Consider the following 14,154-nt stretch of genomic DNA (forward strand, 5'->3'; position numbering starts at 1 on the left):
AAGAGCATCCACCGGCAGTTAGCGAAGGTCAGAAACAGGTACGAGAGGGCAGGCTTTCAGAAGGTTCTTATGTGCGTGTGTTTGCGTGCGCATGCCGCCTGCTGTCTGTCTGGGCACCATGTGCATACAGTGCCTGTGGAGTTCAGTAAGTGAGAGTCCCTAGAGCTCCAGTGCTGAGAACCAAACCTGGGTCCTGTACAAGAACTGCAAGTATGCCTAACTGTTGAGCCATCTTCTCTCCAGCTCCACTAAGATACTTGGAAGATCTGTTCATTTTGTGTCTGAGTGTCTTTGCCTGAACACATGCTTGTGTAGATCAGAGGAGACAGTAGGATGCCTGGATCTGGAATTATGCGTGGTTGTGAGCCGCCTTGTAGGTCGTGTGAGTTGAACCCAAGTCACCTACAAGAGCAGCAAATATTCTTAACTGTTGAGCCATCTCTCCAGGAATAGATTTATTTTTAATTTTGTGTGTGTATGCACATATAAGTGTTGAAGCCAAAAGAAGCATTAAATCTTCTGAAACTGAAGTTATAGGTGGTTGTAAGCTACCTGGGTTAGATTCTAGGAATCAAACCTGGGCCCTTTGCAAGAGCGGCAAGTACGTGTAACCTCTGAACTGTCTTTCCAGCCACCTTGTGGAGGAGTTGGTTCTAATAGAAGGTGCTATGATCTCCCTATCTTATTTTATTTTATTTATTTGTTTGTTTTGTTTTGTTTTTGAGGCGGGTTTCACTGTGTAACAGTTCTGGCTGTCCTGGAACTTTGTAGTCCAGGCTGGCCTCTTACTCACAGAGATTCACTTGCCTCTGCCTCGCTAATGCTGGGATTCAAAGTGTGCGCCACCGCCGCCCGGCTGATCTCTCTATTTTAACAGCAACATTTGAACCGCTGTGCACAGTGGACATGAGGGCGTGGCGGCAGGACTAGGAGGATAGATAGCATGCTGTATGGATGGCATGGTGTGACTCGTTAGCAATAATGGTTCTGAACGAGACGGCTGAGATACAGGAAGGAAACGGAGCCATCTGCTTGTGATCTGAGGCTAGAGGTGGGAGCTGTTGCTGCCTGTGCCTGTTTATCTTCTCTCTCAGTTTTCTTAGGCAGTTCCTGGATAGCATGTTTGGGGTAAGTTTCCTGTCTGATTTGGGTGCCCACCTGAGTGGGAAGAACGTGGCCTGCACCTCCTTTCTGAGCTCTCTTCACTGTGTCTCATCCCACACCCTCTCCGTCCTCAGAGTTCAGTGTCGTGCTGTGAGTTGTTTCTGTTTTCATTGCCTTAGCTGTCACTTCCTGCAATATTCCCTTCCGGCATGTGAGAACGACCTTCGCTCTCTTATTATCTTACAGATTGGGTGTCTAGAAGAGAAGGCAAGAACTTCCTTCCAGAGGATCGCTACAGAATTATATCATTGCAACAGAAGGCGGCAAAAAACCGTACACAGTCCAGCCTTGAGAACAACAGAGGTAACAGAGAGATCACAGGCCAGCTGGAGATGCAACAGGACCATCAGGAGGGACATTTGAAACAAGCTGTGGTGACCTCTGTCAGGAGGCCTAGTTCCTTCCAGTGCACAGCCCATAAAGAAGCTCACTCTGGAGAAAAACCCCATGAATGTAAGAAATGTAAGAAAACATTCATGTGCTGGCCATGTCTCAGTGAACACGAGCAAATGCACAATAAGGAAAAAGGCACCAAGTGTGCACAGTGTGGGGAAGTCTTTAGCTGTAGTTCAGACTTGACTATGCACCAAAGACTCCATGAAAGCAAAAAAAGCAATGAAAATAAGAAAAGTGCCCTTAATTGTGGTTCTGACATTTCGAAACCTCCGAGTACTCACAGTAGTGAGAAACCTCATAAGTGTAAGGAATGCGGGAAAGGTTTCCATTCTACCTCACAGCTCAGTCACCATCAGAAGCTGCATATAGGTGAGAAGCCCTACAAGTGTAAGGAGTGTGGGAAGGCGTTCCCATCTGTCGCACAGCTCAGTCTTCACCAGAGAGTTCACACTGACGAGAAGTGCTTTGAGTGCAAGGAATGTGGGAAAGCCTTCACCCGGCCCTCACATCTCCTTCGGCACCAGCGAATCCACACTGGTGAGAAGCCGCATATGTGCAAGGAATGCGGGAAGGCCTTCCGTTACGACACTCAGCTTAGTCTTCATCAGCTCACTCACGCTGGGGCGAGACGCTATGAGTGTAAGGACTGTGACAAGGTGTATAGTTGTGCCTCACAGCTTACTCTGCATCAGATGGTTCACACCGGGGAGAAGCCCCACAAGTGTAAGGAGTGTGGGAAAGGCTTTATCTCTGATTCACATCTTCTTCGACATCAGAGTGTTCACACTGGTGAGAAGCCCTATAAGTGTAAGGAATGCGGCAAGGGCTTTCGTCGTGGCACAGAGCTTGCCCGACATCAGAGAGCCCATGCTGGTGATAAACCCTATAAATGTAAGGAATGTGGAAAGTCCTTTACTTGTACCACAGAACTCCTTAGACATCAAAAAGTTCACACTGGTGAGAGACCCCACAAATGTAAGGAGTGTGGGAAGGCTTTCATTCGAAGATCAGAACTAACACATCATGAAAGAAGCCACAGTGGTGAAAAACCCTATGAGTGTAAGGAGTGCGGGAAGACCTTTGGCCGCGGCTCAGAACTTAGTCGACACCTGAAAATCCATACTGGGGAGAAACCCTATAAGTGTAAGCAGTGTGGGAAAGCCTTCATTCGTGGCTCTCACCTTACCCAACATCAGAGAATTCACACAGGGCAGAGGAGTGAATGAGGAAACGCTGCCATCGGAAAGTCCTGCAGTTAGAGCCCCTACGATGGCTAACAGGGGTGGGACAGCAACATCGCAGGCATCCTCATCCCTTCCTCATCCGCACTAGAATTCACATGCAGACCCAGTTAGGGCCAGAAACGACTGGACATTTGTCACCAGTAGGAAACCTTACAAGTACAGAAATTAGAAGTGACTTAATTGTTGCAGAATTTATCGTGAGCTTTAGCTAATGGAAAACTGGAAATTCCCATGAATATAAAGAAAGTAGGAATGCCCTGTCAGTGGCCCAGAGCCAAATAGGCCTCAGGGAATTCACACCAGAGAAATTCACACTGAGGAGGCAGTAAATACATCAGAGGAGTTAGCCATTCCCCTGGCTACAGATGTGATCTTTCGTACTTATGTTCAAAGTGCAGCACATTCGCCCTTCATCTCACTCACATTTTATGAAATATTTGCAGGTTTATCTATAAAATGATCTTGAACTGAGGAAGTGTGGAAAGGACTTGACCATGTTTACCTTTTACTCAAGAGCTAGAGCAGGGTAAATTACTTGCTGACCTTAAAATTCTTTTATAAATTAGCAATGTTAGCATCATATATCTAGTTATACTGTGAGGATGTGTATAGCTTGCAGACTAGCATCTACCTAGTTTTTAAATTGCACCAAATGCATCAGGGCATTGTGCTGCACACCTGTAATCTAAGCACCTGGAAGCCAAAGGCAGGAGGATCACAAGTTTGAGGCTAGCTTGAAGGATATTCCAAGAAAAAAGTATACCAAAGATAGCTGCTTTCTTGTTATTTTCAAACTTGTGAACTTTTATATAACAATCTTATAAAAGGAAAGCCTTACATGCCCAGTGGATGGAGGGACATTTTGCATTGTCCCCTAGACTGTTAGAGAACACAGGTTCCTTTTGAAGAAAAACTGCAGGCTTTCATTCCCCGTGTGCCCTTCTGCTGTCAGGAGGCTCACGGTTTGAACGCAGACCGTTATTTTGATGACACAAGAGTTGTGTGGGCTGAAGATGAAAGGTTTCTGGGCTAAGGCCGGTTGGACGAGCGAAGTGTAGGCTTTGCCTATCTGTTGGCATTACCATTTCCCTCTGCCATGTCGCCAACCACATGTGGTCTGGTCCTCCTCGCTGCACACTTGGTCTCACATGTGCGAAAGGATCTGAGCAGAAGTGCACGTGGGCTTTAGTAAGAAGACAGGGAAACGGTCTTCCCACCTGCAGGGAGCACATCTGGGCACCAGGCGGCGCCTGATCTGTGTTGCAGTCCAAAGGGCCAGAAGCTGAGACTGTCCTAGGCAATGTGAGGTTATTGACGTTGTGGCTTCAGGAAACCATGAACTGCAGAATAAGGAATGCATATGTTGAAAATTCAGCTCTTTACAGTGTACCTCTTAGAAATTACCACTTAAAATATTTTATATATATATATTCAGTTTCAGTAAGGTAGGGTGTTTATATAAAATTTCAGCTTTACTTTACTATCGTATATCTGACATAGAGAAGCAGTATTTTTAAAGTACTTTTAGCCATATTATCAAAATATATATTCAGCTTTGACTTAGTAAGATATATGCTGTTTACTTAAAGCATTTGATGGTGTCTTTTTATATCCTGGAAATGTATTGTTTTCTTGAATGAAGTGAGAGCCAAAGAGAACCTGCTTAAGCAACTACACTAATTCCTGTACACCTAAGTCATCTGGCAGCTAAAAATCTTCTACCTCTTCAGGACACAATACACTCACAGCTATGCAGGAGCAAACATTTTACCAAATTTGGAAAAGCACAGCATCTAAAATCAAGTCAGCCATCTACAAATCCAATGTTTTACTTAGAGTAGAGGGTATTCTGACTAGACAGCAAGTCCTGTCGGAAGCCCAGGGAAAAGGAACAAGGTGCTTTGTTCAGATGTTTGTAGGTGCGCTGCTGAGCAAAGAGAAACTCACAGCAGGTGCTGTGAAGGGAAGTTACCTCCCTGCCTGCGGGCTTCCACTTGGGAACAGTGCCCTCTGGTGAGTCCATCGGCTCACGCTGCTAAGGGTTAGACAGACTACTGCAGACAGTGCAGGCAGAGTCCAGGTAGGGAGTGCCTGCTATCCACTTTGGTTTTTTGATACAGGTCCTCATGAGCTGGGGCTGACTAGTGAACCCCAGGGACCCACTTGGCTCTGTAGCCTTAGCACTGGAGTTAAAAGCAAGTGCCATATCACCTGACTTTTTTTTTTTTTTTTTTTTTTTTTTTGGTTTTTCGAGACAGGGTTTCTCTGTGGTTTTGGAGCCTGTCCTGGAACTAGCTCTTGTAGACCAGGCTGGTCTCGAACTCACAGAGATCCACCTGCCTCTGCCTCCCGAGTGCTGGGATTAAAGGCGTGCGCCACCACCGCCCGGCTTCACCTGACTTTTTTATGTGGATTTTTGGGAGATGAACTCAGGTCCTCATGCTTGTACAGCAAGCACTTTACTGACTGAGCATCTCCAGCCCATCAAGTATTTTTTAAATGGGAATTTAATCTGCACTGGTATATTAATCTAAAATTTTAACTATTCTAAAAATAAAACTTGCACACATTTTATAAGAATTAATAAAAGCAGGATTTTAAATGTGATATTAGTACTAATTTCAGTGTTAGAAGGATAGCTCTTTACTTTTCTGCTCATGTGTACATACTTTTTTCAAGACTTGAATGTCCTCTCCCAAATGTGTGTGTCATGATGCACCTGAAAGCAAGAATAGACTGCAGTGCCTTCTTTAGGGAAGCAGCGTTGCGGGCACTGTTGTCAGTGGATGCTGTGCTCCATGCTCACTCCGGCTGGGGTAACAGGTTCTGGGTGGGAAGGCTATGAATGGAATTGTGCAAGCACACGGAGGAGTGCAGCCGCCTTTCCTCGCGTGGTAATCTACTATAAACCTCTTTCTCGTCAGCACAGATCTAACCAGCTTCACGTACTCACACAGCCCGTTCTTCACCAGTGAGGTTGAGGTTATTTTACCATCAACGATGAGTTCAGGACCCAGATATTGCCGTATGTTAGAGTTTCTGCTTCTGTAAAGCAGGTGAACTCCTGCTATTTGAATCCTTGCCTTAACATAGTAGATTTAAAATGTACTCGGTGCCTTATTATTTTTGTGGGAAGCTCGCCATTATCTCAACAGCAATGTGTGTGTTTCCCAGCAGTGTAAACCAGGACTGAAAATGTGCCTTCCATTTGCACTTCTAAACTGCCAGCAAGGCCGAGCATCTCCTATGCCTGTGGACATTTGAGCTTTGTTTCTGTGACTTGCACATTGCTGTCAGTCTTCCTTTGTAAATCTGGAGTTGGGCCAGGCGATGGTGCAGTGGTGCTCACGCCTTTAATCCCAGCACTCGGGAGGCAGAGGCAGGAGGATCTCTGTGAGTTTGAGGCCAGCCTGGTCTACAAGAGCTAGTTCCGGGACAGGCTCCAAAGCTACAGAGAAGCCCTGTCTCCAAAAAACAAAAACTGGAGTTGGGTTTGTTTTTTTTTTTTTTTTTTTTTTTTGGTTTTTCGAGACAGGGTTTCTCTGTGGCTTTGGAGCCTGTCCTGGAACTAGCTCTGTAGACCAGGCTGGTCTCGAACTCACAGAGATCCGCCTGCCTCTGCCTCCCGAGTGCTGGGATTAAAGGCGTGCGCCACCACCGCCCGGCTGTTTTTTTGTTTTTTGTAGAAACATGGCTAGATCATATTACCACATTAGCAGTTTATTGTCTTAATTTGCCTTTGTTTATATTAAAATAATAGTTACCAAATGTTGTTTTATGAAGGGCCAGGCAGTATTTCAGGCTTTGGGAGCCTGTTTCCATGCACCCTTTGCGGCAGGGAAACGCATCCCGTTTGAGCCTGTGGCTCTCGGCCACTTCTGCCGCATCCCCAGTAGACATCTATCTGCCATGTCCGCAGGCATTTTGTTTGTCACTTTAAAGATGATTGCTGCTTGTGTCTCGTGGGCAAAGGCCAGAGATCTTCTCGGTGTCTTGTGATGCACAGCACAGCCCCAAGCAAAATAATGTAGCTCTCCAAAGATGTCAGTTACCTTTCTGGTCAAACTGGATATACTGTGTCAATCAAACCTTCACAGAACGGCAGCTGGTGGATTGTGCCTGTAGGTGTAGTTTCCTCGCCCTTGTTTTAAATAGCTTTTGTCTGTATGCTGTTTTACTGGTTTTGTTTCTGAATTATCTTTTATGCCAAGTAGTTTTCTGTATTTTATTGCCTTAAGTCTTCTTTCCTAAAAATTGAGAGACTCAGTAGCGTGTGTAAGGATGGCTCAGTATTTTTCAAGCATGGATTTTTGTTTGCTTAGTTTTGGTTGAAATTATATAAAATAAATCATTTCAGAAAAATATAATGAAGTCTTGCTCTGTGTCCTGGGCCTGCAGAGGAAAGAACCTAGTCCACTGGGTCTGCAAGATCAAACTCAAGTGTACATGTGGGTGACGCATAGCCTTTTAGACTTCTGAGTAACCTCCTGCTCTAACATGGACAGTGTGTGGGAGTGACAAGGACAGACCTAATTCTTGCTGGGTCTGCTTTTTTCCCATTTTTATGTATTATGGTCACAGAGAGAACAACAGAAGTAGATAACATCTATATATTTTAAGCACTGAGGGATTTAATAAAAATTTTTCATTTAAAGAGCATTTAGCAAAACTCAGGAGCCATGCTTAACTTAGGAAGAAAGTCTAACAGCTATAGGCCTGATGTACTATGGCATAAGTCAGGAAGTGCCACACTAACTCTGTTCCACTGATGAAGGATGAGGGTCTAAACACTGGTCACCTCAAGAGGAAAATGTCTGCTACCCCGATATGTGCCAGCTGAAGAATCTAGGTTGCATCTGCCAAAAGCAGTGGAGTCCCAGTAAAAAGTGACTGTTTATGACTAAAGGCATGCAGGGAGTTGCAGAAATCGCAGTGAAGTTGCAGGTCCAGAGAGGAAGCCTGAGTAGTCCAGAGGATGGTATCTAGGCCCAGGGAGTTGCACAGCCTCAGCACTAGCTACAGACCAGGCAGGAGGCACACTAGGGCTAGTCTCTAGCCCTAAACATCAGCCCCACAAAGGAAAACAGCCCCTCGGCCCCTTGACTAATCCTGTCCTGAATATTGTACACTACGCTGGATTAAATAAAAAAAAAAAACTTGAATTTTTAGAAAAAGAAAGAAAAGCAAAACAAAGTCCAGATGCCAGTCCCATGGCAGACACAAAGGAAATACACAGGTCTTCCCAAAAATTACTAAAACCATTCTGAGGCTCCCAATGAAAATGACTTGGAAGAACTTCCAGGAAAAAAAAAAGGCAAAACAAAACTGAATATAGTTATATATCAGGGAGCTCTGAAATCAGCCTCAGTGTCCCCCCAGTCCAGAAGAAGACTCACAGCAAGCATGGGACTTAGAGCTGAGGGCGAAATGAACTCTCCACAATGTACTTTTCTGCATCAGCATCTTTTTCTCCTGCTGTTCTCTTCTTATTCTGTAAAGTTTCTAGTTTATATACACACAAAACAAAGGCAATTTTCTGAGCTTGGACGTCCCTTTATCTTTCTTTCTTTCTTTTTTTTTTTTCTGAGACAGGGTTTCTCTGTAGCTTTAGGTTCCTGTCCTGGACCTAGCTCTTGTAGACCAGGCTGGCCTCAAACTCACAGAGATCCACCTGCTCTGCCTCCCGAGTGCTGGGATTAAAGGTGTGCGCCACCACTGCCCGGCCATCCCTTTGAAGGTCCCAAGTGTGATTTATATGAAAGGCTCCTCCTTTCCTGACTACATCTCCTGCCAAATGGAAGATGGTGGCAAGAAGGTTATATCTAACGTATCTCAGGGAATGAGGCAGAGATTAGACTGTGGGGACCAAGGTTATTGACTGTGTGACTAAATTTCCCACAGGAGGTCCCATGAAGGGGTTGGGATGGCCCAATATATCAGTACAGGGGAAAGAATTGTGCCCAGTAATCCGTACTCTGCTGAATCTTGCCCCAAGGGTGAATGCTTATGGCTTCACAAGACATCTACTGAAAGAATCAGCTCATATGCAAAAGGTGGTAGGGCCAGCACCTTATGAACCCTTCTTGAGGATTCCACTTTAGCTGAGTGGAGATCTCAGCTCTTCAAGCTGGTAGCTGTGCTATGCTCTGCCTGCCCACCAACACCGACTTATCAAATCTTCCTGCCCACCAACACCGACTTATCAAATCTTCCTGCCCACCAACACAGACTTATCAAATCTTCCTGCCCACCAACACCGACTTATCAAATCTTCCTGCCCACCAACACCGACTTATCAAATCTTCCTGCCCACCAACACCGACTTATCAAATCTTCCTGCCCACCAACACCGACTTATCAAATCTTCCTGCCCACCAACACCGACTTATCAAATCTTCCTGCCCACCAACACCGACTTATCAAATCTTCCTGCCCACCAACACCGACTTATCAAATCTTCCTGCCCACCAACACCGACTTATCAAATCTTCCTGCCCACCAACACCGACTTATCAAATCTTCCTGCCCACCAACACCGACTTATCAAATCTTCCTGCCCACCAACACCGACTTATCAAATCTTCCTGCCCACCAACACCGACTTATCAAATCTTCCTGCCCACCAACACCGACTTATCAAATCTTCCTGCCCACCAACACCGACTTATCAAATCTTCCTGCCACCAACACCGACTTATCAAATCTTCCTGCCACCAACACCGACTTATCAAATCTTCCTGCCACCAACACCGACTTATAAAATCTTCCTGCCACCAACACCGACTTATCAAATCTTCCTGCCACCAACACCGACTTATCAAATCTTTCTGCCATGCAAACAAAAACGCTGCCAATTGTCTTCTAATTTGTGGGGAGGGAACTCAAGAACCTTTCTGGTAAAACTCATATGGAGGTAGCCAATCTCTGGCACTGGGATTTTGTTTAATAACCTATGGCTTCTGAGAGTGACTTTGCCCTCAAGGGAAATCCTTGAAGTGATGTGTTAGCCTAGTTTTTCTTTCAGTTAGCATTGCTCTGCTTGTAAGACAGACGAGGGCTCTCCCCCTTCTGATCTCTTTTCCCCTTCTCATTCCCCTCCATAACCCACTAACTAAACTCTATACCCCCCCCCCAAAAAAAAGACAGGTGGAAGTGGCACTGGCCTAGGTTGTCTTCCAGCCAGTTCTAGAGTCTGTGCTTGTAAAACAAGCACCCTGTCACAGTTACTTCTCTGGGTTTCCCATGCCTAGCAGAGCTGAGAAACCTTTGATGGTAGACTGACCTGTTGGTCCCTGCGTGGAAATGCTTGCAGGAGGCCTGTGGCAGTGTGCACACAGGTGAGGCCACAATGACATCCCTACTGACAGTCACAGGCCCTACATAGCATACCTACCAATATCACAAGAGCAAGTAGATTTTTAAAAATATTTACTTTTTAATTTATTTGTGGGTTTTTTTTTTTTTTTTGAGACAGGGTCTAAGTCTCCTTTGCTGGTTTGGAACTCAGAGACCCACCTACTTTTGCCTCTTGTGTACTGGGATTAGAGGCACGTGGTACCACACCTGGCAAGCTTTATTTTTCAGTTGTTTTGAGACAGGGTTTCTCTGGGTAGCCCTGGCTGTCCTGGAACTCATTCTATAGACCAGGCTACCCTTGAACTCGTAGAGATCCACCTGCCTCTGCTTCCCAAGTCCTTTCTTTTTAATTATGTGTCTGCATGGGGATTTGCACATAAGTGCAGGTATCTGTGAAGGCTGGGAAGGGCAATCAGATCCCTTGAGCTGGAGTTACAGGCAGTCGTGAACAATCTGACATGGGTGTTGGGAACAGAATTCTGGTCCTCTGTAGGAGCAATAAATGCTCTTAACTGTTGAACAATCTCTTGAGCTCTGCCCCATCACAACATCCATCCACCATGGCCACAATTCAAGAAGCCTATGACTCTAGATAGCACGTAAAGTATTAAAATATGTCATAGATATGCTGGTGGCCTGAGTCATCTTCTATGTTAGCTCTGCTGTGTCCAGACTCTACGTGATCCCAGAAAGCAGCCTCCAGGAGTACCTGAGGGCAGGCATAGATCTTATTAAAGACATCTGGGGACGAATGGGCTGTGAGCTGTCACATGGAACACTGGACCAGGGAATCTATACCAGTTCCCTGAGATTCCTACCTCCTACCCAGGTACCTGTAGCTGCATGCATTCACAGGCACGCGCTGTTGGAAGGATTTTCCCACTAAGCTTCTCCGGTATTGTGGGTGTCCTACTTGACCATACTGCCCCCGAGAGTGAGCAACTGTGCTGGCCCCTGAACCCTGAACAAATGGGCTTCCCGTCCTCAAACAATTAGCAGTCAGATGCTTTTTCAAAATGGTACCACAGGCAGCCTAGCCTGACTCCGCTGTCTAGATGCTCAATGTTCTGGTTAGTTTTATGTCAATTTGACACAAGTTAGAATCATCTGAGGGGAAGGAGCCTCAGCTGAGAAAGTGCCTCTGTATGATTTGGCTCCTGGCAAACTTGTGGAGTATTTTCTTAATTAGTGATTGATGGGATGGTCCAGCCCATGGTGGGTGGTGCCATCCCCGGGCTGGTAGTCCTGTATTCTCTAAGAAAGCAGGCTGAGCAAGTCATGGGAAGAAAGCCAGTAGGCAGCACCCCTCCACGACTTCTGCATCAGCTCCTGTGTCCGTGTTCCTGCCCTGCTTGAGTTCCTTCAATGACGAAAAGAAATATGGAAACGTAAGCCAAATAAACATTTTCCTTCCCCACCTGGTGTTGGTCTTGGTGTTTCGGCTCAGCGACAGAAACCCTGACTAGGACACGTAATAAGCCTAACATAGTACAGTGAGATCTTCTTACGGATAACAGGCAGGGTCTCCCAGGGCCCACCACCATCCAACTGGTCTTGGGATTCAATGCAACAAAAAGCCGTCTGTTTTTAAGTTTGCAAGGCCCACTAGAGCATGAAAATACCCATCACTTCTGCCAGTGGTTTCCTCAAAAGAGCACATTGAGCACACTGGGCTACTGGGCACCTCCCAGCTCCAACTGCTGGGTCTCAGCCGAGCAAGAAAGCCTCTGTGGAGACTCCCCAGGTCTGACAGGCTCCAGGCCAGTATCCATGGCTGCCGTGTCTCCATATACCCCACTCTCCAAGGAGAGAAGTGGATACAGCGTACTCCTGGAGGAGGGGGCAAATGCCCAGTCATGGCACAGTCTCTTGACCTACACCCAGTGCCCTGGCCATCTGCTGGAGCTCTGCTCCTGGTGGCCGCCTAGAGTCAAGGCACACCGGGCTCCTGACTCCACCCTGAGTTAAGTATGGGGTTAAAGTTGTGCAGCACTAGGCCTGATTTTGTCAACCCCCTTCCTTTTGCCAGATTTTTGTCCATTTCATTTTGGACCTAGCCCTGCTATGTGGCCCAGATTATCCTTGAACTAGCAATCCTGCTGCACTAGTCCCGAGCCCAGCGTCTGGACCACATGTGCACCATCACGCCCAGCTCTCCAGTGATGCACATTGGTCTATCTTGTTAAGAATGCATCTCTAACAGTCAGAACCCACCTGCCACTTCCTCCTGTTCCCAGCATTGCGCTTACACTTTTTCTTCAAACTATTTCAAAGTGACGCCCCATACTTAACTCAGTTTTGTTTTTATGGGGCCTCCCCTTTTCTTCTTCATGCCACACAAAGCTGTAGAATTCCGGTGAGTTATTCTGAGAATTTTATCAACTTTGGTCAAAATGGATGCTTCCTTGTGCTGAATCTGCTCTGTCCATCCATTCCTGGAGCTCTTGATTTTAAAGAATTTGAAAAGTTGAGAGAGCCCATGTGTGACTCAGTTTCCATCTGGAGTTCATTCTGATTTATAAGTCATTTAAGTTCAAGCTTGTCTGCTCTTATTTTTCCAATAACCTTGAGGACTCTGAGAGACTTCTGATTTGGCCCAAGGAGAAGAGCACTTTGCCCGTTTTTTGGTTATGTTTTTTTTCTTCTTTTCGCAATAAAAAAAAAAAATTAAAAAAAAAAAAGAACACTATCTAGTAGGAAGAACGCTGCTGACCACAAGCCTCAGGAACATCAAGGTAGAAAGTGAGGCTGCTTCTGAGCAGCAAGTGCAGGTTAGGTAGGAGGCTGCTCACTCAAGGGCAGGAATGGTCTTGTGGTTGGATACTGACTGTGCTGTGCTTAGTTCTGCCTTTGCATATAAGCAAATTTTAAAATAAATTCTCGGCTGTTGGGCTGCTTGTTTGACCAACCGCCAAACAGACCTCCTGATTCTATCCTGTATCTTATGTCTCAGTTTCTTTCATCTGACACCCTTTGGCCTTAAAGATCCCCATTCCAGGTACCTTAGCTGACTGTAGGAATGGGCTCCTACAGCAAGTGAGCTGCTGGGTCACCTTGGCAGGCCTGCTGCACCCTATCAGGAGGTGGCTAATGTCTGAGAGTCACAGTTTTATTGAGGTCAAAGTCAATGAAGGGATCAGAAGTGGTCACACAATCTTTCACATAAAAATTCTAGTGATGGCGTAGGCCTTTAGCCCCAGCCCTTGGGAGGCAGAAGCAGGTAGATCTCTGTGAGTTCAAGGCCAGCTTGGTCTACGGAGCAGCTCCAAGATAGTCAAGGCTACATTGAAAAACCTGTCTCAAAAAAATAAACAAAAGCAACAACAACAACAACAACAAAAATCCAGTATTCACTGAAGTTTGTTTTCTGAACCCACTATTCCCCTAGAGTCTGGAAAATAGTGACAACTCCCCCCCCCCCCACCTTCTATCTCTGTTTTTCTGCATTTACTGGTGAAATCTGCTTAGGGAAAAAAAAAAAACCTGAATTTGATGAACACTTGTTGACACCGAAAAGTGGTTCACATGGAAAAGAAAAATCAATGTTCATGTTGCTTTCCTCTGCTAATGTAAGATGTTAGCCAGGCATGGCGGCCAATGCTTTCATCCCAGCACTTGGGGGCAGAGGCAGACAGATCTCTGTGAGTTCTGGGCCAGCCTGGTCTACATGGTAAGACTCTGTCTCAATAAATAAATACATTTCTAACTAACACGACGAGTTGGTGTCCTGCCATCATCTACTGCTGACTGGATTGTGCAGTCATCAACACGATAATGACCAAAGTCCTAGCAGGGTCATGTTAAGAGGCCCAGCGTGAAACACAGGTTGAAAATGCAGTGACCTGAGTAACAAAAGGTTACAGATTGTAAATCTTTTTACTATTGTGTGAATGCAGTATGCATTTGCATGTGTGTGGGCTCGTGTGAGTAACAAAAGGTATACTGATTGCAAATCTTTTTACTATTGTGTGAATGCGGTATGCATTTGCATGTG

General features: G+C 45.7%; 1 protein-coding gene across 5 annotated transcripts in view; it reads left to right on the forward strand.

Annotated features, from left to right (window-relative positions):
• The window catches only part of LOC121449645 (zinc finger protein 568-like), a 53,761-nt gene extending 48,722 nt beyond the window's left edge, over positions 1–5,039 (forward strand). For all 5 annotated transcript variants that reach the window (XM_041654228.1, XM_041654232.1, XM_041654229.1 and 2 more), the window contains exon 10: positions 1,351–5,039. In XM_041654228.1, coding sequence (XP_041510162.1) covers positions 1,351–2,786 — 1,436 coding nt within the window. In that variant the 3' untranslated portion in view covers positions 2,787–5,039. The remainder of the gene's footprint in view (positions 1–1,350) is intronic.
• Positions 5,040–14,154: the final 9,115 nt, after the last annotated feature.

The sequence above is a fragment of the Microtus oregoni genome, unplaced genomic scaffold, assembly GCF_018167655.1.
Source record: "Microtus oregoni isolate MIOR12 unplaced genomic scaffold, Mior012 000006F_ref0000085, whole genome shotgun sequence".
NCBI classification, from domain to species: Eukaryota; Metazoa; Chordata; class Mammalia; order Rodentia; family Cricetidae; genus Microtus; species Microtus oregoni.